Below are 23,977 nucleotides of genomic sequence, written 5' to 3' on the forward strand. Positions count from 1 at the left end.
TTAATGATCCAGGGCCATCTTGTTTGGAGTAGTAGGATCATGATGGAGAAGGGGAAAGGACTGGTTTGTCCAGAGAGAGGCAAAAATCGGCGCACTTAAGGAGGTTGGGAAGCCCTACAGTATTCCCAGCAGTCCTTACAGCAAGAATCTGATTCCTATCTACACCTGCTCTCTCGACTGAAAGGTCAAAAGGTGAACCCCCAGTAAAAAGGCAGATGGTGCCATAAAAGGAAGTAAATGCAAAGTTGTTTATTTATTGAAGGAAGGTGGAGTGGGCCAGGTGGGCCGGGCCAAGCAGACTCCAGAAGTGGGAAGAGAGGAGAGCAAGTCTTTGCATGAGGAATGAGATATAGGAGGCAGGAGGATAGGGTTTCTATAGGGTCTGGGAGCCATTGGGGTCTCCATAGAGGATGTGTTTTGTTTGGGGGTTCACCAAGGTGAGATGGTGTAGTGTTTGGAGTTTCTATGGAGGGTTAGGGTGCATGTCCTTAGGAAAGAATAATCAATGGGGCTTTACTAGGCAACAATGAAACTCAGGCCTGGATCCTACATTGCCTACACCTCCTACCTCTGTCTTGGCCTGTTCCCCCTTTCTCTTCATCATGTAGATCCAGATCCAAATCCTGTCAATTACAATATGAAAATTATAAATCACTACAAAGAATCCATACTTCTATAGCAACTAAGGGGAAAAGTGGATAGAGGGAGCACGGTGTCTGGAGTCAGAAGGAACTGAGTTCAAATCCATCCTCGGACACTTTTGATCCTATTTGACTCTGGGTAAGTCATTTGGTTTCGGTCTGGCTTAGTTGTATAAAACAATGATGATAACAACACTTACCTCCCATGGTTGTTGTGAGGTTCAGATGTGCTAATATTTGTAGCATTCTTAGCATGATGTTTGGCTAGCTGTACGTTTTTAATCATTCTAATTCCCAATCTTTAAAGTTTCTAAGACTTCACAGCAACTATGTTTAGATAGTATTACTCCTCCATTTTAAATAGATGAGAAAAGGGATTGTCTAAGGCTACTTAACTAGAAAGTGCTGCCTCCAAGATGCTCACCTTGGCCTCTTCTGACTTCCCATCCAATTCTTTTTCTACCACAAAGAGAGCAGTGCCAGACAAGTAAATGGGTCCTTAGAGTTCCCCTTCTTTGTCACAGAGACCTCACACCAACTGACTTAGGAATTCCTAAGTCTAGAAGCCTGGGCTATCCTTATGTTAAAATCCCATCTAGTGACTGATCCTGGGAGAGATGCTACTGCCTTCCAATTCCCAATAGCTCAGCTGCCTCATTTCTCTCTAGAAGTTTGAACTTCAATATTACTTGGCTTTCTAGCAAAGTTTAGCTGAGTCCTGAAATGTAGGGTGAGAGAGAGAGCAGTAGGAGGAAACCTACTCTGAAGGCGAAAACCTTCTATTTCTGGATTGTGGAAAGAAGTTAGTTTGAGATGACTCCTGTTTCACTGTTAATCAGAAAGATTTATGAAGGAATGAAAAGTGAGAATTCTGCAGCAGAATCCAGACAGGCACTTCCTGTACTGGATCCTGAGGGTTGGACTCTTGACTTTGGGAACATTTATTTCAGTTTAGGGAAACCCAAGACTCATGAACTCCTACAGAGGGAGACCAAACTGACCCACCTTCAACTGTGGAGTTATCTTAAGTGGAATTTAAGGAGGTTCATTTCTCAATAAAGATTGCCTTTTGTCTCCCATCACCTTTGCATGGGAAATGTTGCTACTGACCTCTGTGTCAGCTGGTTCCTTTTGAAAAAAGGGAAATAGGGGTAGCTAGGTGGCACAGTAGATAAAGCACCAGCCCTGGAGTCAGGAGTACCTGAGTTCAAATCTGGCCTCAGACACTTAATAATTACCTAGCTGTGTGGCCTTGGGCAAGCCACTTAACCCATTTGCCTTGAAAAAAAAAAGAAAAGAGGGAAATATTGGACAGAGAAACATGTTTTATAGTTATTAACCTGTATATCTCTTCCTCCCCACCAACTCATTGTCCAAGCTATGAGAGGGGCCAATGAACTTTTACCCCTCCCAGGCAAAAGACAAGCCCCTATCAACAAAACAATGAATCTCTGCCTTAACTTGAAAATATTAAGTTCTTGACCTACTATCCCTCATCTACATACCTCACAATACCTCCGCTCTGTTCTTTGAATTACTGCCCTTTCATCAACAGATCTCCACCCACCCCCCAACCCTCTCCAACTACTTCTCCTACATCTTCTCTTTAAAAACTCAGCTCACTCTTTAATAGAACTGCTCACCTTCTTTGAAGGGCAGCCTGCTCTTGGGGGGCACATCATCCCCCAAATTCTCCTAACCCTTTGCCTTTTTCTACTACTTCTTGTCTACTACTTAGGTTGTTTGTCTTGCTTTGAAACTGGCCCACTCCGAGGAGCATCATTTCCCCAAAATCTCCCACTTTCTTCTATTGGAGTTCATTATCTTGCTGCTTCTTCAAAGAGCTTAATCTGGGAATTTTTTGTAGTCAACTGTGAACTTTTTGTAGACACCTGTGATCTTTTTGCAGTAACCTGTGAATTAAAATCGAAGTCTTACCTCCCTGAATTGGAGATTGGTGAGTTCTTTACAAAAGCATCATTGATAGATCTGGAAGTCCCTTTTCCCCAAGTCCATTTCCTCTGTCTTCTCTTCCCTGACCTCTTCTCAAATTTTCCTGCTATGTTTATGCTACCTGGACTTGGAATTAGGTGGTCCGGGCTTGTATTCTGCCCAAATTGACCATTGATTCACTATGAGATTTTACTAAGACTAAGTCTTGTTGACATTTGATTGTTTTCATCTATAAAAATAGGGATTTGGATTGAGGGACTTCTAGGGTCACTTAACTCCCAGGGTCATTGTGAAGATCAAATGAGTTAATTTTTGTAAATGGCAAATAGGAGGTGCCTAATATGTGCTTATTTTCTTCTTTCCCTTCTAAATCCAAAGGTCTATGATTTTGCACTGGCCAGTGTGCATACAGAGTAGAGGTTTCAGTTCCACTTCCTTTGGTATACTGTTGCCCATCCTCATAGTACCACCTGGCGGCCAAACTCAAACCCAGCCAACTAGTCTCTGCTCCACACTACAGTACCCCTAGGCAAGAGACATTTCCAGAAGCAAGCATTTACTATGAAAGAAGGAAACCCACACCACATCTACCAATCTCTTGATGTTGGGAATGTATTTTCTCCTGATGACCAGCTCTTAGAATCCCTCATCTCCCTCATGACTTTCCTTATCAGAGACTGCTTTTATATGAGACTTTTTAAAAGTTTTTTTAATCAATGAATAAGCATTTATTAAACACTTATATACCAGACTCTGGACTAGACACTGAGGTTACAAAGAAAGGCACAAGACAGTCCCGATTTTCAAAGAGTTCACAATCTGAGTTAATATCTAATCTGAGTTAATATATAGCATTAGTCCCTCCGAGTACAAATTCAAAGAGCACAGTCATTTGACCTTTTATCACACCTTGTTAAGACATTCTTCTTTTCTTTGAATTTTTGTTTTTAATTTAGTATTTACTTTCAGCAATTTTCTTAATTTTGAATTTCAAATTTTCCCATCACCTCCCCACCCACTGAGAAACAAGCAATATATGAATTATACATATGAAATTATGTAAAAACTGTTTTCATATTGATCATTTCTTATTCTCCCCCCATCTCCAACCAAGTTACTAGTGACTTTCCCCCCCAAAAAAATTACTGTTTGTATTTTGCAGCTCTTTTCTGTGTCTATGCTTACCTGTCCCAAAGGAAGGCAAGCTCCTTGAGGACAGAAATTGTTTAATTTTTATCCATGTTTCCTAGCACTATACAATAGTTGCTTAATTAAGTATTTGTTAGTTTATTTGAATGAATCAAAGGATCAAAGATCTAAAACTGAATGACACTTAGAAGTCATCATCAAATCCAACTCCTATAATTTTAAAGCAAACTGAGACCCAAGGATATTAGGTGATTTGATCGATGTTATAAGGGTAGGTAGAATCAGAAGCAGCATTTGAATCCAGGTCCTCTGACTCCAGAGGCCCCACTCTTTTTATCAAGCCAGGCTATCTCTCATGATTCCATCTATGTAGGATTTTTGAACATGGACAGTTATAATTCCTCTTTGACTTCTAAGAATTCTTGGGTTCCTATTGCTAAAAAAGCATTCCCCTAGGATGATCCTCAAAAGCCATAGGTGATCCAAGTTGATCCCTCCAACCATTACTATCAAAGTCATCTCATTCTAGCAGAACCCTGACCCAGCTTACAGATAGTCCTATATACCTTTTTCCCTAGAAATGCACCCTTACTAAATAAAAGGATATGACCTCATCAAAGATACAGATCTATCAAAGTTAGGTTCAAGATCTCATGTCATTTACATAAGAGGGCAACTAATAAAGGTGTTTATTGATTTGAACTGCTACTAATGCATTGTTTGTGAACCAATCCAACCGTTCTAGAGAGCAATTTAGAACTGTACCCAAAGGTCAATAAAACTGTATATCCTTTGATTCAGCAATACCACTACTAGTGAAGTAAGGGAAATATTGGACAGAGAAATGTTTTATAATAATCTTGTACCCTCTGTACTGACCATGTATCTTCCCTCACCCTATTCAAGTTACTGAGATGAGATCAATGAACTGCCCTTTTAAAGATTGGCAAGGATTCCTGATAAATTTCTGCCAATAGACACAAAAACCCCTATCAACAAAATAATGAATCCCTGCCTTAGTTAGAAAGGATAAAGTTTAGAGTTACTTCCCTCATCTATATATTTTGAATTACCTTATCTCCGCACTCTGAACCACTTGTACCCACCTATGTTTTACACCTCCCTATGTCCTCCTTCAAAAGTTTGCTCACTCCTCAATTGGGTTGCCCTTCCTTTGGAGGGTAGCCCACTTTGGGGGAGCATGATCCTCCAAACTCTCCTATTACCCTTCCTTACTACTTATACCTTAATGGCTCACCTTTCTTTGGTGGGCAACCCACTCTGGAGGGAGCATGATTCCCCATGTGTTCTCTTAGTTTGCTTAAAGTGTTTAGGTTGCTTAAGATGCTTAGGGATAAAACAAAGATGCTTAGTGAAGCAGTGGTTTCCTGCTTTAGTCTTTCTTTCCCTTTAACTTATGCTAATCACAGCATTACTGAAATAAAAACATTTCTGTCTCTAAAATTGCTTCTGGGTCAGAGTTGATCTTTCAGATGAATTCTTTCATATTCTACCTGAACTTTAACCTTTAACTTAACATGTTTCCCTGGCAACACTAGGTCTGTATCCTAAAGAGATCATGAAAAAGGAAAAAACCCAACATGTACAAAATTATTTATAACAGCTCTTTCTGTAGTGGTCAAGAATTGGAAATTGAGGGGATGCCCATCCATTTGAGGAATGACTGAATAAATTTTGTTATATAAATGTGTTAGAATATTATTGTTCTGTAAAAAATCATGAGGAAGGGGTGGCTAGGTGGCACAGTGGATAGAGCACCTGGCCCTGGAGTCAGAAGGACCTGAGTTCAAATCCGACCTCAGACACTTAATAATGACCTAGCTGTGTGGTCTTGGGCAAGTCACTTAACCCCATTTGCCTTGCAAAAACCTAAAAAAAAAATCATGAGGAAGTAGACTACAGAAAAACTAGAAAGAGCTGAAGCTGAGTGAATGAGCAGAACCAGGAGAACATAGTACATATCAACAGCAACATTGTGTGGTATTCAACTATGATGTTTTTGCTCTTCTCAGTAGTACAATGATCAAAGACAATTCTAAAGGACTTGTGATGGAAATCACCATCCACATCCAGAGAAGGAACTCTAAAGGATGAATGCTGTCCAAAGCATACTATTTTCAATTTTTAAAATTTGTCTTATGCTTTTTTCTTCCTCTCATGATTTCCCCCCTTTCATTGATTTTTCTTTCATATGATTAATATGGAAATATATTTAACATGCTTATATAGATATAACCTATATGCGATTACTTACTGTCAAGGGGAAGGGGAAGGAAAAGGAGGAAGGGAGGAAAATGTGGAACCCCAAACCTTATAAAAAATGAATGTTGAAAAACATTATATTTGAATTTAATTGGAAAAATAAATTTATTTTAAAAAAATTTGGAGTATCAGCTGACTGTTCACTAATTTGATAATCAGGATTCCAAAACTGGAAAGATCCCAGAGGTCATCTAGCCCAAACTAGATACCAAACAGAATGAAATACCCTGTACAGAGGTCACCTAAGTCAAGTCAAATCAATGAGCATTTATCTGGTAAATGGTCATAGAGACTTTTGTCTCAAAGTCCCAATAAGGGTGCAGCTTAGAATCTAACGGGACCAGGGCCATCTCTAGTCATCCTGATCCATATCTGGCCACTGGACCCAGATAGCTGGTGACTTTGCACAACCCTCCCTCACTCCAATCCAATTTGCCTGCAAGTTATGGCACCACCTCTGAGGTGTCTTTTTTTTTCTTCGATTTGTCAGTTTTTTCTTTTGTTTATGCAAGTCAATAAGACTAAGTGACTTGCCCAAGGTCACACAGCTTGGCAAGTATCAAGAGTCTGAAGTCACATTTGAACTCAGGTCCTCCTGACTCCAGAGCCAATGCTCTATTCACTGTGCCACCTAGCCACCCCCGGGATACCTTCTTTAAGAATATTCTGGGGCTTGGGGTGGCTACATGGCGCAGGAGATAGAGTATGGGCCCTGGAGTCAGGAGGACCTGAGTTCAAATCTGGCCTCAGACACTTAATAATGACCTAGCTGTGTGTCCTTGGGCAAGCCACTTAACCCCATTTGCCTTGCAAAAACCTAAAAAAGAAAAGAAAAAAAATGTCCTGGGGCAGCTTGTTCTGCTTTGGGAGATATATGAATCTTAAGAGGCTCTTATCTGCCAGGGGACTAAATAATCTGCAGTTTTCACTCACTGTTCCTTATTCTGACCCTTGGAAGCAAGCAGAAAGGATCTAATCCACGTTCCATCTGACTGTCAACCTTTCGACTCTGAACAAAGTTGTCTCCCTAAAGTCTTTCTTCTCACAGATTTAAAAAATATATATATTATAGATTATCAAATAGTCCAGTCTCCAGCTCTCTAGCCATGCTGGGTTACACACTTTCCTACATGATTTAGTAATCCGGATTCTTCAAATGATACGATGTGACCAGAGTAGACTATAAGGAGTTCAGCCAGGTTTTTTCTTCTCTTGATTCACTTGACCCTAGATCTGGAACTGAAAGGGACCTTGGAGGGAATCTGAGCTGATTCTTTCATTTTACAAATGAGGAAACTTAAGACCCAGGGAAGTAAAGTGACTTGCCCAGGATCACTCAGCTTGCATGTTTCTGAGGCAGCATTTAAACCCAGTACTTTATGACTCAAAATTCAGTTCTCCAAGAACTACAAAACATTGCTTCTCTGTATTCATTTTTTCCTCTTTTAAAATCAGTACCAGGTCTCAACAGGTGCACTTACAGTAACTATATAGAGATTTTAGTTTCTTTAGTCAGCTATCATTCTCCCCCCGCTACTGAGATCAAGCCCAACTGATTAATCTGTAGTAGAGGAAATATTGGACAGAGAAATATGTTTCATAGTTAATCTATTCCTTCTGCACTGATCCCTTATCTTACATTGCTTAAGGCAATAGAAGACCTTCTCCCCATACTATTGTTCAAGTTTTTGAGATGAGGTCAAGGAACTTTTAGAAAAGTACCCTTCCTAGCAAGGCAAGCCCCCATCAACAAAGCAATGGGATCACTGCCCTAGCCTGAAAGGATTAAAACTTTGAACTACTGCCCCTCATCTATATGTCTTTAATTGCCTCATCTCTGCATTCTGAGCTCCCCACATAGTGTGCCTACATATACCTCTTTAAAATCTCATCCTCTACTCAGTTGAGTTGCTTTTCTTCCTTTGTGAAACTAGTCTACTCTTGGGAAGCCAGATCCCTCCCAGGTAATGTCTCATGCTCCCATACCTTTTCATCCTGCTTATGTTACTGCCATTGCTTAAAGATGCAGCTGCTGCTAATCCCCTTAGGGGATCAGGGGTTTCCTATTGTTTTCACTCTTTCCCTTAATTTCTACTAACTACAGCATTTTAAATAAAACTTCTTTGTTCTTGAATTATTCTGGGTCAAGAGTCAGTCTTTCAAATGAATTCTTTCATGTTCAATGAACCTCAAAACCTTTAGTCAGCTACATTTTCCCCGGTATCAATTCTATTCTCTCTTCCTCATTCATCTCTTTTTCTTTGTTTTGTGTATTTGACTTAGTCTCTCAGTGTTTGTATCTCTATTTCTACTGTTTCTCTGTCCCTTTTTTCCCTCTAGCAGAAAATAGAGTACTTCAGATGTCTCTGTTTCACATCACGATTTATTTCAAACTAATCTCCTTTGCCCTTTTCTAAGAAATATTAAATCAATCCATCAAGTTTCCAACATTGTACTGTGTTTGAACTCAGAGTGCCTGGACTCAAATTTCGTTTCTACCACGTGTTATCATCATAGGACCTTAGACTAACTTTTACCAGAATCAATTTTTTCAATTGTCAAATAAGAGAGTTGAACTAGATATCAAAGATTGCTTGCAGTTCTAAATTAAGAAATTTAGCCTTTGCTGCTTTAGGCAACCCTAGACTTTCATCTTTTTCCATAGACTTTGCACATAGATGCTCTTTTTGATCCAGACATAATAGAAAGCAACCGGCTTGCATCCTTGGTGCAACTATTACAAAGATTCAGAATTCTTCTTCACTTCTGTCCTTTCCCTTCTACTTTCTCCTTCCCTAGATGCCTTTCACTTCCCTGAATTAAATTGTTTGACTTCAGCCTTTCTTTCCCCTTCATTCAACTTTTAGGATAATCTGCCTTTGTTTGATGACTTTCAAACAAGTTAAGACTTTGAAAGGTTTTTTTTTCCTTAGCTCATCCTCTTTCTAAGACCTATTAACTCAGTTCTTTACTTTTCCTTCTCTTCAAATAACTTTTGTTTTGCTTTAACTCTCCCTTCACCCATACCCAAACACAATGCTCTGTTATTTTTTTTCTCAATTGCACAATGTGTAAGTTTTAAACTCTTGCCTAAGACCTTGAAGTATGGAAATACCAATATTTGCTTGGATTTTGGTTATATTTATAGCCTTGTTTACTTTTCTGAAGTTCCTTTTGTTTGGGGATTTTCATGTCAAAGGTACTTCTTACCTCTTGTTTCTTCAGCAATGGGACTCAAATTCTTCCCTTTTACTGAAAACTAAGGCTTTTGAATTGATAAAATTAAGTTCTGCCTTGAAGGAGAAGGCATTAATAGACTTTGCTTTTTAAAATAACATTCCATTTCTTCATTTTTTGGAAGTAAGGAATTGTCTTATTCGATTTGGGCTCTTTGTCCTTGATATGTAGAAGCTTCTTCCTAGTTGATTGCAGGATTTGTTTAATGTTCAAACTCTGGCACTCCTGTGCCAATGTTTCTGGGTGAGATGATGATTTCTGTGAATCCTATCAATCTGTTCTTTGCCCTCTCTTCCCAATACCTTTGAGCTATATTCTTATATTATTTCCTGATATTAGACTGCTTATTTCATTGCTTTTATTTCTGAAGAAATGGTCATCTTCAGAGTTTTTGCTACCTTCTAAATGTCTTCAAGTGTTATGGTTTGTGGAGACTTCAGGTATTCTAATCCTAGAGTCTTCTGATTTGATTCTGATCTTTTTCTTCTACCTTTGCCATTTTAAATTTTAAATCTTCTACTGTTTTTTTTTTTTTCAGAGAATCGATTGTTTTGGTAAGATTCTCTATCTTTTTTTTTAAATGATCTATCCTCATTTTTTTTTGCCTTTTCTGAATTGTTCTTTCAATGCTTTGATTTTCATCCTTGTGTCTTTCATTACTTTATTTATCTTCTAAATAATTTGGGAGATTCTTGAAGTAATATTCCTGATTCTCATCACTGTTGCTTGAGTTTGGATATCACTCTAATGGTTGTTCATTGTTATTGGAGTTGCTTTTTGGTTCTCTATTCTTTTTTTCCCCAGGCACATTCTGATAAGTTCTTTTCCGAGTGATTGTTTCCCTTGTTTTTCTGCCCTGTTTGGTATATTTCTTGCTTTTTTGGGGGGGGGGGATGACAAAGAGCTAGGCTTAATCACAAACTCTGAACTTTCTGGGGGGAAAAAATAAAATTTCCCTCTCAAAGCAAAGATATTCCAACCCAGTATATATTTCGAAGGTCAACAGTCTAACTGAATCTATAGATGACACATTGAAATGGTTTCTCTGATTTTAGGACCACTCTCAGGATAACTGAATCTCACACTCCCCCTTAGTGGAGGCTTCATATTCTGACATCACTCACTAGGCTGCATGACCATTCAGCCCCTGTTAATTCACAAATTTGAAAATTATTATAAGGCCCCTCAGAGGGTATTTATAGTTCAACCACTACTATATCAAGAGTTCCCTCGACAATATTTCTGACTAGTAGTCATCCAAGCTCCACTGAAAGATTTCAGTGATGGGGTGCTTAATGTTATATCTCTGGAGTTAGCTCATCCTGTGGCCAGAGCAATTGGGGTGGGAAGATCCAAGAGCGATAGTTGTGATTCATTTGGGGTGATAAAATCCCCAGATGCTGACTCAGGAGGGGTAAGAAAAGGCATAGATTTTAATTCAAAGGTTGCTGCAAAAGTTTTGTTTACTACAGAATGTTCATAGGTGACCACAAAAACTCATGGATTAAATTCTTTTAACAAAGTAAAGAAAGTGAGTTTTTCCAGTAGTGAAGTTAAGTAACGACTAAACAGCTAGGGACAGCTAGGTGGCGCAGTGGATAGAGCATGGGCCCTGGAGTCAGAGAGACTTGAGTTCAAATACGACCTGAGACTTTTGGTAATTGCCTATCTGTGTGACTTTGGGTAAGTCACTTAACCCCTTTGCCTAGCCAAAAAACAAAACAAAACAAAATAAAAAATAAAAAGACTAGACAGCTATAAGCTGGGCTGGAGAGAATAGTGAGGACAATTTAGAAGGAAAGAAACAAGGGAAGCAGCCATGAGATGATGTTTGGGCTTAGATAGTCAAGGATCCAGCCACATGGAGCTGGGGAACACATAGGTCCAGCATGGAGAAAGGAAGGGAAGCCTACTGCCCAGCCCAAGTCACATAGAAAAAGAAAGCAAAAAAGGATTGAGCAGGGGGAAGACCCTCTTTAAATATACTTCTGTGGTGGGAGGAACAAGGGTGACTTTTAAGAAGTGGTTAAAATTTGGTTAACACCTGGTGAGAGGCAGTCTACTGCACATGAGTAGTCTCTACTGCACCTGCCCCAAGGGTGAGTACACATGACCAGGGTCAGACATCTGAGCAACAACTCTTAAGGTCAGTGTGGCTTAGGGTTAAAAATATAGGTATTACAGAGGGGATGTCTGTTGCCAGACTTATTGCTAAATGCAGTTTACAAAAACCATTGCACAAAGGGAAAACACTTCAAGAGTTCAGAAAAAAAATTACAAGATTTGTTTCCAATACAAAAAAAGATTACAATCTTTCTCTGTGTTTGGAGTTCTCATACTTCAGTCTCACTTTGGAACAGGTCCAAGGGATAGGAAGTTGTTTGTTTTTCTGCATTCTTCTTTAATTAGCCTTCCTCTGCTAGCTGTGAGTTTCAGCCTTGAAATGTTCTGACAGTCATGTCTATTGTGACCACAGAGAATTCCAAGGTAATCCAAAATAGAGGGAGTACTTGGGGGATCTTAACTTTTTTATTTTTTTAGTCATGGAGCTGAGTGCACCTCTGGCAATCTGGTGAAGACCATAGATGCCTCTGAATAATGGTTTTTTTATTAGAATATAGAATAAAAAATTATATACATGCAAATGAAATCAATTATATTGAAATAGGCTTATCAAAATGTTTAAAAGAGCTGGTAGTAGCTAGGTGGTGTAGTGACTAGAGTGCTGTTCCTGGAGTCAGGAGGATCTGAGTTCAAGTCCAGACTCAGACTTAATAATTACATAGCTGTGTGACATTGGGCAAGTCATTTAACCCCTTGCCTTGCAAGAAACAAAAAAAGTATTTAAACAAGTAACAACCAAGGTCACTGATCCCTGTTTAAGAACTCCTCATATAATATACAGAATAATTTTTGCAATCAAGAGGACCTGGGTTCAAATTTCAGTTGTGTTACATATATAACTTTGGACAAATCCCTTCCCTTCTCCCAAGCCCTGAGTTTCTTTAAATGTGAAAAGGATGAACTGAACTTGATGAACTCTAGGTCCCCACCCCCCTTCCAGCCCTACAATGCTAAAATCTCCTTACCACAGTACACCACAGCAGAGGCTGCATATAGGGTCAAGGTTGATACATGGAAAACCCCAGAAAGAACTCTACATTTGAAAACTGGGTCTTTGTATGTACCTGCTGTCTTCCGACTAGTGTACTTTATCTGAAAAAAGAATGGCCATTTCCTGTTCCTTCCTCATTGCAAGTATTACCAATCCCTTAGTGTATGGGTTCCCATGTTCCTCCTCATTTGCCCATATAAAATGTACTGTCATAAATCAATAGGAAAGGACATTGGCTCTGGTGTTGGCATTTCTTGTGTGACATTGGACAAAACACTTAACATCCATGGACCTCAGTTTCCCCAAATGAAAAACAAAAGGAGGAGATTAGAAGACCTTTGAGTCCATCCATGATCTCTCAAATGTTGAACCTTGCTACTGTAAAAATGAGGAGTATGGACTAGATCAAAGATGTCAACCAGCTAGGGTCAGCCACATTCTCTAATATGGTCAGAACTAAATTAAAATGTAATTGGGAAATATTCACCAAAATAAATAAAAATACAATAAAACATAGATCAAGTTCATATTTGGGTTTTAGTTGACATGCATGTGAAGATCTGCATGTAGATTTTCATGGCCTCTTTTCTTTTTGAGTTTGACCTTATTGTTCTGTAGCTATAGTCACCCCCTTCTTTCCCCACTCCCCACACACACTTCAGCAAGTGCAACCTGGGAAAAGTACCTTCTCACTTCTCTTCTGTTACCTATTGCCTTTGTAGCCTTTGGAGAAATCACGTATCAGTTCACTCTTCTGTAAAATAAGGGTGATCAGATTAGATGACCTCTAAGCCCCTTCCAGTTTTGATTTATGATCCTATGACATTCTTCAGGCTAAACTAAACTACAGGTAGGGCCTGTGGGGGGAAGGGAGAAATGAGGTTTAAATGACACTCATTGATAACAGCCCTGTTGGGGTCACTCACTTCCCTGTTTACTGCCTGCCTGTCCTCAAAGTCTGGTCTGACTCCTGCCTGATAATCACCATACTTTGGATTTTCTGTTACTAACTTCCTTAACATCACCCTATAATGAGTAGGTTTGCCATGTTTTCTGTATAATGATCCCTCATCCAGCCTTATTTTGAAGTGAGATTCTACTTATCACGGGAAGCCCAATTGTCATGCTTATCACATGTAATTATCAAGAACTGTTTGGGTAGATCCAAAGATAAAAGGAAGGTATCACCTTTCTCTACCATCTAGGTAGAAGTGGGAAAAAAAAAACCAGGTGTAACACATGTTGCATATAGCATCAGATTTGGGCCAATATCATTGTTTTTTTTTATTTTTAATTTTTGTTCTGATGGATTGGCTAAGGGGAGGGAGAAGGGATGCATTTGAGAATAAAGGTACGGGCAGTAAGGTGGCACAGTGGATAAAGCACCGGCCCTGGAGTCAGGAGAACCTGAGTTCAGATTTGGCTTCAGATACTTGATACTAGCTGTGTGATCTTGGGTAAATCACTTAATCCCATTGCCTTGCAAAAACAAAAAAGAAAGAAAGAAAGAAAGAAAAGAAAGGTGATGCCTTTGCTAGGAAGCAAAGATAGCAATAAAAATTAGAAAGTATAACCAAAAATGTGTTTCTGTAAGCGCTTGGGCAGTTATTCCAAGAACACTTGTTAATGTTTGTTCATTCCTGAAGAGTATCCCTTAGCTGACTGAAGCCTACCTAGTTGGCAAGTCCCCTAAAGTGGGCAAGAAAATGAAAGGCAAAGATTTGCCATGTCTGTGATCTATTCATGTGTGAGGAGAAACAAGTTTCAGAAAAAAACAAAAACAGAGCTCAGACTCCAGCAACCTTCTAGGTTTCAGGGACCAAAAAATCTTTGGATTCTACTCGCTACTTTGCTATTTATCACCACTACAATCTTGGACAACTCTCTGCCCTTCCAGATTGATAGTAGAGAGAAATGGGTTGTCCTAGATGCTCTCTTTCAGGCCTCCTGGCAGCTTTATATTTATGATCCATGAGATAATAAGATGGGTTTGGTAGTAGGGGAGAGGGGCAGCAGAGTGTGCAATTAATCCTTGGAACCAAAAGATAAGAACAAGTGAAAGTTAAGAAAGAGGGAGGTCAAGGAAGACATGGTTTTGCTTCTAGGAGTGATTCAGATGATGTGAAGGGAGACAGCACAATGAGGGAAAATGTGGTCAGTTAAAGGCTTCAGGGTTTCAAAGAGAATGTGAAAAAAATTCATTTAAAAGATCAACTTTTGAACCAGAAGAATTTAGGGCTTAAAAGAAAGTTTCTTTAGGTATTGCTGTGGTTAGCTGAAGCTAAGGAAGAGATCAGCAGTAGTTGGCAAAAGCTGCAGCCACTGTCATCAAAGAATAAGTTGTAAGGAAGGATATAGGGGCATCAACTTATTTGGGGGATCACACTCCCCCCAGAGTGGTCTGGAAGTAAGAAAGAATATAGGGGAATGAGAGGGAGAATTATCTGGGGAAATCATACACCCCAAGAACAGGCTGGCCTCCCAATTGGAGACTGAGTTTCAAGTGAGGGGTTTTTTTGGTTTTCTTTTTAGGTTTTTGCAAGGCAAATGGGGTTAAGTGGCTTGCCCAAGGCCACACAGCTAGGTAATTATTAAGTGTCTGAGGTCAGACTTGAACTCAGGTACTCCTGACTCCAAGGCCGATGCTCTTATCCACTACACCACCTAGCCACCCCTCAAGTGAGTTTTTAAAGGGGCAGGAAGAAGAGATAACTAGGAATATGTAGGAGGATGTAGCTCAGAGAAAAAAGATGAAATAATTAAGGACATGTGGATGGAGGATAATAACTGAAAAACTTCCTCCTTTCAGGCTAGGGCAGGGATTCTTTGTTTTGTTGATTGGGACTTGTCTTATGGACAGTGCACAGGTATTTACCCAGTCCTTGGTCAGGGTGTGGGCAAGGTTCTTTATTTAAAAATGTTCATTTGACCTCATTTCAATAGCTTGGACAATAGGTAAGGTCAGCTCAGATGTGGACTATTTGACATCATCAGTACAAGATGGAACAGATTAGTTATAGAATATATTTCTCTGTGTAATATTTCCTCTGTTACAACAGAATTAATCTTCTTCCTTCTCTGTTTTCTCTACCAAGGAAAGGGATCATTGGATTTGGAAGAGATGGCATTTATAAAGACCACAGAGGGCTGAGATCCATCAAAAATGACATGATTGTTAAATGTGCTGCATTTGAAAAAAGAAAACCTATTATTTTAACAGCATTTTCACATTCATTAGTATTTGATTTCACAAGCCTGGGATGAAGGATGAAGGTAGCCAAGCACGAATATAGAATATATCATATTTAGAACTGGAAGGACCTCAAAGTTCGGTCACAGGGTCAATAAGGATCAGATGAACAAGTTGGGATGGGTGGGTGGAAGGAGTTATCACAGCAAAGAAGAAAGGCATTCTGGACAAAGGGAGGAAGTGAGCAAAACTCTGAGGTGGAACGTGAAGAAGGGGAAATATTAAGAGAAATATGTTCTGCAATGAATAACATTGACAAACCTCCAAGAATTCTCAGGGGTTCTTAACATGGGGTCCACGAAGCTGCTTTTTATTTGTTTTGTGATATAAAGGGAAAACTAGTTGGCATAGTATCTGGCTGGAATGAAGAGACCTGAGCTCAAGTTTGTCCCCGTTTCCTCATCTGTAAAATGAGCTGGGGAAGGAAATGATAAAGCACCCTAGTATATTAAGCCTAGAAAACCCCAAATGGGGAGAGTCAGATAAGACTGAAAAAACTGAATACCATTTCAATTGAATTGTCTTCCTTTATAGTCCTATGTATATTATTATATGCATTAAAAGAAATAAACTCCCCTAGAAGACTTCACTAGTTTGCCAAAGGATTCCATGGTAGAAAAAACTTCAGAACATCTCAAGTAGGTTTAAACATACAAGGTTCACTCAGTCTCTAGGGATTCCCAATAGTTAACTCTCTTTTGTTCCCATGTCCCCACCAGCCTGGACTTCCCCTAGGAATAACAGTATTTTGCTCCAAGCTACATCTCAACACCAAAAGGACTTGGACTAACAAAACATCATATAAAAGGATAGGCTTTACTTGAAAAAAAAACCTAAAAAACCCGCACTAATAAGCAGTGAGACATCTTTCCTTTTATGTGATCCCCTTTCTCTCCTGGGGAACTCCACAGGTCAACCTCAACCTCTCCCTTCTACTCAGTGGAGTCTCTTCCATTTTACATTCTAGGAAACTGGGTTCACAGTGGTCAGTGATTGCCTTACCTAAGGTCACACAACTAGAAAGTGCCACAGAAATGTGTGTACATGTCTATGTACAAAGAATCATACATCTTTCAAATAACAACAAAGTAAACAACAAAAAAAGACCTCTCAAAAATCCTGCTTCTTCATCTGTTACTATGTGTGTGTCTTTGTCTTGGGGTGAGTAGGGTTTTGGGCAAATTGATATGACTTCAGTGATAGGGAGCTGCCTTTGAGTCAGGAAGCCCTATCCCTGATACATTCTGTTATTTATTCCCTTCTTCTCAGTGTCTCCAACCCAACCCAAGACCAGAGTTTGAAGTTCAAGTACACCTCCACTTTGATAGGGCTTTGCCTTACAGGGAGCTCAGATCCAGTAAAAAAAGGGGAAAAAATTAATAATTGCCCATTCTGTACCAGGCTTAGTAATGAGTACAGATCATTCCTGCCCTCAAGGAGCAGACATTTTACTAGAAACAAACAATATGAACACAAATCAAACCAGACTATGGGGTTCTGTTAGAGCAGGCCTGGTAAGAGGTCTTGCTGCCCCAAATCTAACCAGATAATGGGGTTCTGTTAAAGCAGCCTATTAGGAGGTCTTACTGCCCCAAATCTAACCAGATAATGGGGTTCTGTTAGAGCAGCCCTGATAAAAGATCTTGCTGCCCCAAATCTAACTATAATATGTGGTTCTGTTACAGCAACCCTGGTAAGAGGTCTTGCTGTCCCAAATCTAACCAGATAATGTGGTTCTGTCAGAGCAGCCCTAGTAAGAGGTCAGGAAAGGAGAAATAGTCAGAAAAGACTCACCTTCATTGGTTCAGGGTCCTTCTCCTCCATAACTATGAGTTGATCTGAGGAGACTCTTTCCTAGGCTCATACAAAACTGGCAGACACCTTCAACTTAAGTCTTCACCACCTTGTCCCTCTGATTCTCAAGGTCTCCCTGAGGCTTAGTGCTCCCATCTGCACATTAGTCTCTGAGGAATGAGAAAGAATTTCCTTCCTGAATGTTGGCCTTGGACATGACCAGGGATATTCCCATTGGAGAATCAAAGATTCTATAGCTGGGAGGGATCTTAGGGACAGATCAAGTTCAATCTCTTGTTTTATAGATGAGGAAACTGAGGTCTAGCAATAGGAAGGGACTAGTCTCAGGTTGCACTGTTAATAAATCTCAGGGATCAAGATCCAAAGGAAACTACATTCGATGGATCTGCCACTGTATCCTCAGCATCAGGTTTTGTGTCTGATGCCGTTGGTACTTAATAAATGATTATTGATTATGGATGAAACCAGAATAAACCAGGATGGGACTGGTCTTTTGATTTCATTGGAATTGAAAAGACTCAGGAAACATCTAATAATACAGATTCCCACCTTCTTAACAATTTATACTCTTTAAGAGTCACCTGGGACATTGGGAAGTTTAATGACTTGACTTATCCGTCACCTTGTTATTCCTGATTCAGTTCCAGCATGCTGTGCCATACAATCTCTCACTCTAATTTTAATTATTCTCATTTTATAGATGGGGAAACAGAGGCTCAGAAAATTTTGGTGACTTGCTCCTGGTCACCCAGTTCTTCCTAACCACAAGGTGAATTTTCTATCCACTGTGTTACATTGACTCTCAGGATAAAATAGCACTTTAACTTACCCTGGGAAGTTTTTAAAAAGTGTATTATCTCATGGAATTCTCCAAATCATCAAATGAGGTAGATTCTAATGTTGGATCCAAGATACAGATGAGGGGAGTGAGGCATTAACAAAGTTAAATTTCCTGCCTAAGATTACATAGCTAGAGATCTCTATTTCTCTTATTTCAAATCCATTTTTCTCTCCACCTATTACATAAACTTTCTTGGATTCAGAAGAGACCCAATTTCAAATTTGACCTCTGACACTAGCTGTGTGATCATGAGGTCACTGTCCGTCTCTTCAGCTCCCTGGAGCCTCAGTTTCTTCATCTGTAACATAGGAAAGGTGCCATAGAGGTAGGTAGATTTAGATTTGGAAGGGACCTTAGATGCCCTTCTATAAAAAGTAGGTGGTCATGCATACCCTTTGACATAGCAATGTTATTAATAGGTCTGTATACCCCCCACTTCCAAGAAAACCCACTAAAAGGACCTGTATGTATAATAATATTTTTAGCAGTTCTTTTCTGGTGGCAGGGAACTGTAAACTGAAGAGATGATCATCAACTGGGGAATGATTGAACAAATTGTCTTTATATGTTTGCATAGGAATAGTATTCAACTATGGGGAAATGATGAGCAGGATATTATCGAAAAAATCTGGACAGATTTATAAGGGTAGATGCAAAGCAAAATATACTATGTACAAAGAAACAACAATATTGTAAAATGATCAGCTGTGGATAGCTTGGTTTTTCTCAGCAATACAATGATTCAAGACCATGATCCTTGATTCCAAAGGACTTAGGATGAAAAATGTTCTCCATCTCCAGAAAAAGAATTGATGGTACCTATACAGATTGAAGTAAAATTATTTTTCTTGAGGTTTTTCTTTTTGTCTGTTTTCTCTCACAAAATGACAATTAAGCAAATGTTTTGCTTGACTATACATGTAGAACCTATTGAATTGCTTATGTTTTCAATGGCCTGGGGTGGGAGGGAGAGAATTTGGAACTCAAAACTTTAATGTTAAAAATTATTTTTACATGGAACTGGAGAAAATTAAATACTAAATAAAAAAGTGATAAAATAAAATAAGTGGGTAGGGGCCTTTTTATTTCCAAAGCTATGGTCTTCAAAAAGGAGTCAGTGGGGTTATCTGTCTGGTTACATTAAGGAACAGACCTCAAGAAGATTCAAGGATGAGACTGGGAAGGACTTTCCCAGGCCCCACCCCATCAGAGAAAGCTGAGGCTGATTTTCAGTTCGATCTCGCTCAAGGTAAGAAGGGTCATAAACCTTCCAGATGTCTTCAGATTTCCAAAGTTCTGGCAGACTTTTGAGGGCAGACGCCTCTAGACTTCACATTCCTGCCCATTCTCATTTAACATAGTATGAGAGATGGTATCATGAAACTCCCAAGACTTTTCATGGAAAAGAAGGGAAGTTCTGACCACCTCTACCCTGGCAGCATAGTGAACCTATGGTCACTATGAGCTTGTGCTAAGGCTCCCAGGGACTCTTTTTGCTTTGTCTTTTTCCTTGGGGAGGTGATTGACTATTAGTATCAAGTTAGATGGGTCTAGGTTTTAGATACAATTTTTTAACAGTCTGGAGGTATTTTGGGTCTACAAGATAGAGATGCCTATTAGTCAGGGGAATGTCTTCAGAGAAGATTAAGATACTGATCAAAAATTCTTTAGAAATAAATAAAAGGGGGGGGCATACACATTCCATGGTCCCACAATCTACTTTATATTTTGATAGAGTTAAGCATATCATCCACCTTATGAATTATGTCCATGCATACTAATAAATCTTTTGTGATCTTTAGCATTTCTTTTGTGTGGAGAAAATAAATACCTAATTAATAATTATGAGAAGTATTCCTATCTTTTGGAGATACAGACATGAACTGAAACCCAAGGTGAATTTGTCACTGAAGAGTCTAGGGTGGTATGTGATGTTTTTGATTGAGGTGAGAAAAGAAAGCTTAGTATCTCTTCTAAGCATAATTAAGGATGACCCAGAGCTGAACCTACTTCCTGAAGCAGCCCATGTGGGTCGACTGAATGAACTGGTACTTGCAGAGGTACTTCTAGCTGGAAAGGAAGTGGTCTCAGTGTCCCCACACTATCCTGGGCACCCATCGTGTTAGATAATCACATACAACAATGATTGGCACCAAGTGATAACATAGGTAGGCATCTTCACCAAAGCTCTCTCATTTGGGTCTGTATCTCCATCATCTAGTAGTCACTTAGTAAATACTTGCCAGATTGGATTAAAAATTTGAATCTTCACAGGAGACATTTTTTTGATTTGGACTGGGATCCAAATGTGTCAGTTTCCCCTTCTCTCCCGGCAGGATTACATCATCCAACTCCCTCTGAAACCACCACCAAATCACTGAAAATGGTTAAAATGAATTTCTGTAGATTGAACCTTCCTACCAGACTCTCCCCTAAAGCATAGTTTCCATCAATACTGATTGATGCACATCATTTTTGTCCCTTCTGAGCTACAGAGCTCAGTTGGCCTTTAAGAAAAAGGATTTTTTCCCCTCTCCAGGGGCTTTGAAGATACTGTGAGTGGTAAATACTCTGATTTTTACAACTACTACCCAGGGTCAGTGGGTAAGGCAAAATAAACTTGGAAAAACCAACCCTAGTTTCTTCAGGTTCTGTTTTCATCCATGAGTCACCAGAGAGTAAAAGTCAGATTCCTGTTATATCTAGGACAAGAATCAACCATTCCAGCCCTATTTTGGGGAGGAGGGAAGGTCAACCTGTAACTCCATCTGGTGGTATGTGATGTTTTTGATTCAGAAGGTGAGAAAAGAGAGCTTAGTAAGCTTTCTTATAAGAGGAGAGCTCCATTAGTAAAAACTTCCTCCACTAATGCAGATTACTACCTGCCTTGCCATTTCTAGCTTTAGGTTTCAGAGTCCTTAGAAGTTACAAGATCTGCCCAAGTTCACACTGCTAGCAAATATCTTTCTCAAATATAAAATCAGGTAATTTAGACCATATGACTGACCTCTATAGTTTCTCTAAAAATCTCTAAATTGGTGATCCCTATGGAAAAAAGAACCAGGATCTTCCTGAGGTCACTCCAATAACCTCTTAGGTAGGGGAGTCCAAAGGTGTGTTCAACTTTTGACCAAACAGAGATGAAAGAATAGGCCTGGGAGGTCATCCAACCCAGCCTCTTCATTTTATAGTTGAGAAAAACTGAGGGATATAAAGTGACTTACCAGGGAAATAATGTCTTATTCTCAAAAATTCATTTTCCATCTTTGCCATAAACTACCCATGTCAACTTGGACCCTTTGCTTCACTGTAAAATGAGGTTGAGTTAGATGACTTTCAATATTCTTCCTAGCTCTAACTCTGATGAAAGGTCACACATGATGTCAGAGCACAGAACCTCTGACTTTCCTGTGCTTTTCCAAGTAAGAAAAACCATTCAGATATAGCTTAAGGGAGCCCCACTTAGGAAATCTGAAGCCCCTGGATGACACCTACGTTTCACCACTGGATTAACAGGTCCAACCCTGACCCAAACAGGCTCCTATTCACATTCAGAAAGTCCTTTGAGAATATTCATTTTTCCCTTGAATGGCTTTAGTATTTTTTGAGACTCATTCTACCTAGAGAAGGACTCCTTTTTCCTCTCTCTTTCTAAATATGGAGGAGAGAGAAAAGGAGAGAAAAGTGGGAGATTTCAGCAGTTGTCCAAGATCCAGTAGATTAATGGAACCAAGTCAAATCCTCGGCAGAGCGAGAGGCCACCCTTGGCTACCTCACCTGTGTAATCAGTTTTCGGGTATCTTCACACCTACAAAGTCGTCAGAATGTCTGGGGTTTTTGCCCAGTCTGATGAGCACACAAGGTGAGAGGCCTGGTCAGTTACCAGGCAGAGGTTCTCCTCAGTTAGGGTCAATGGTTGCCATGGAGACCACAATGCCCAGCCCTATTACTTTACTGCATGGTTGACCCTCCCTGCCTCCCACCTAGAGAGATGGATAAGGTGGTACCATGAAAGAAGGGTCATGGACCTCAAGGAGGCACTGTAGTGGAATGGGAATTTTAGATGAGCCTGAGTGTGTATTACTGAGGCAATCTGGGGCTAATGAAGAAGCTGGGATGGAAGGGCTGGATGAATCTTGGAGATCATTTAGTTTTAGTCTATTAGAGAGAGAGACAGAGACAGACAAAGAGACAGAGAGACAGAGAGACAGACACAGAGAGAGAGAGAGAGAGAGAATGAGAGAGAGAGAGAGAGAGAGAGAGAGAAGAGTGTTGTTTCAGGTGGTGTATCATTCAGTCACAGCAGAGTTGGAATTCAAACCTCAGGTCTTCTAACCTTCCAAAAGAGTAATTTTTCATAGATCCAGAATCAGAAGAGACCTTGGAAACTTCTAATCCTATTCCATTACTTATTTTATAACTGAGGAAACTGAGGCTGAGGAAAGAGAAAAATCAACTTGTTCACACAATAGTGTCAAAGCATTTGGACTTAAGTTCTCGAACTCCAAATATGATTTTGAACCATTGGTCAAACTCAAGGGCTCATGGGATTTGGGAACTTGGAAGTCTAATCCCTTTAATAGACAATTTAAGTTCAGCCTTAATAGGGGAAGTAACTTGTCTAGGATCACATAGGTCTCCCATTTGAGCTTCAGCATCCAAATTGAACTGGCTGACCTCTTGGATTCCAACAATGCTCATAATGAGCAAAGAACCTTGAAATGAAACAGTGAAGCCACCTAGACCATATACTCTATACCTACACCTTCCTCCTGGCTGTCAAATACTATTTTTTTTTTTTTAGAGTTTGCAAGGCAATTGGGTTAAGTGGCTTGCCCAAGGCCACACAGCTAAGTAACTATTAAGTATCTGAGGTCGGATTTGAACCCAGGTACTCCTGACTCCAGGGCTGGTGCTCTATCCACTGTGCCACCTAGCCACCTCAAATACTATTTTTGAGATGAAGGGATGACCAGAAACATCCTCTGGACTTGGGTTTAAATCCTGACTTTTAATACAGACTGATTATGTGACCCTGGGCAAGTCACTTAGCACCAAGTGTTCCTAAGCAGTTCCCTAAAGCAGGGTTTCTTAACTTAGGGCCCCTTTGGAATTTAGATGGAGAAAAATGCGTCTTTATTTCAATGTAATAGGCATCCTTGACAGTTCTCTATATTTGATTTTCTGCCTTTTAACAAGCAGGTTTTGAGAAGGAATCTGTAGTTAGGGTCCTCATTGGCAGTGGCAATTCCTGGTATTGGTGAAATCACAGACCCAGGCTCGGTGGGCCTCTTGAATCACAATCAGTATGTCCTTGATGGCAGCTGGGAAACGTCAAATGAACTAATCACAGCAGTTCAGAAGTGAAAGGTGCCTGAAAGACCAGCGGTAATTTCCTTGCCTCTGGGTTGAAGACTTTCAATGACAGTAACTCATTACGTTCCCAGCAGCCTATTCCCCTTCCCTCCCCTTTGAGGTAGCTCTCTTTGAGTGTTAGGAAATCCTTCCCATTACATCTTGAGATTCCCTCCCTGTAATCAAACCCAGTGCTCTGGATTCTGATTTTTGGAGTCAAGCAAAATAAAACTTAAGTCATCTGGACTGAACACTTCTTAATAGACAGGAACCTAGAGGTTCCCCCATTTTACAGAGGGGGAAACTGAGTTTGAATAATTAAGTGACTCACCCAAGTT

At 39.8% G+C, this 23,977-nt stretch overlaps 1 protein-coding gene across 3 annotated transcripts in view; it reads right to left on the reverse strand.

Annotated features, from left to right (window-relative positions):
* CIMIP4 (ciliary microtubule inner protein 4) overlaps positions 1-22,280 on the reverse strand; it is a 36,074-nt gene extending 13,794 nt beyond the window's left edge. The window contains exons 1-3 of one of the 3 annotated variants that reach the window (XM_074226846.1): positions 22,062-22,280; positions 17,423-17,592; positions 569-623 (exon numbers count right to left, since the gene is read on the reverse strand). In XM_074226846.1, coding sequence (XP_074082947.1) covers positions 569-623; positions 17,423-17,452 — 85 coding nt within the window. In that variant the 5' untranslated portion in view covers positions 17,453-17,592; positions 22,062-22,280. The remainder of the gene's footprint in view (positions 1-568; positions 624-17,422; positions 17,593-22,061) is intronic. The other 2 variants (XM_074226847.1, XM_074226848.1) reach the window with 2 other exon arrangements.
* Positions 22,281-23,977: the final 1,697 nt, after the last annotated feature.

Source organism: Macrotis lagotis, chromosome 2 (genome assembly GCF_037893015.1).
Source record: "Macrotis lagotis isolate mMagLag1 chromosome 2, bilby.v1.9.chrom.fasta, whole genome shotgun sequence".
Classification (NCBI taxonomy): Eukaryota; Metazoa; Chordata; class Mammalia; order Peramelemorphia; family Peramelidae; genus Macrotis; species Macrotis lagotis.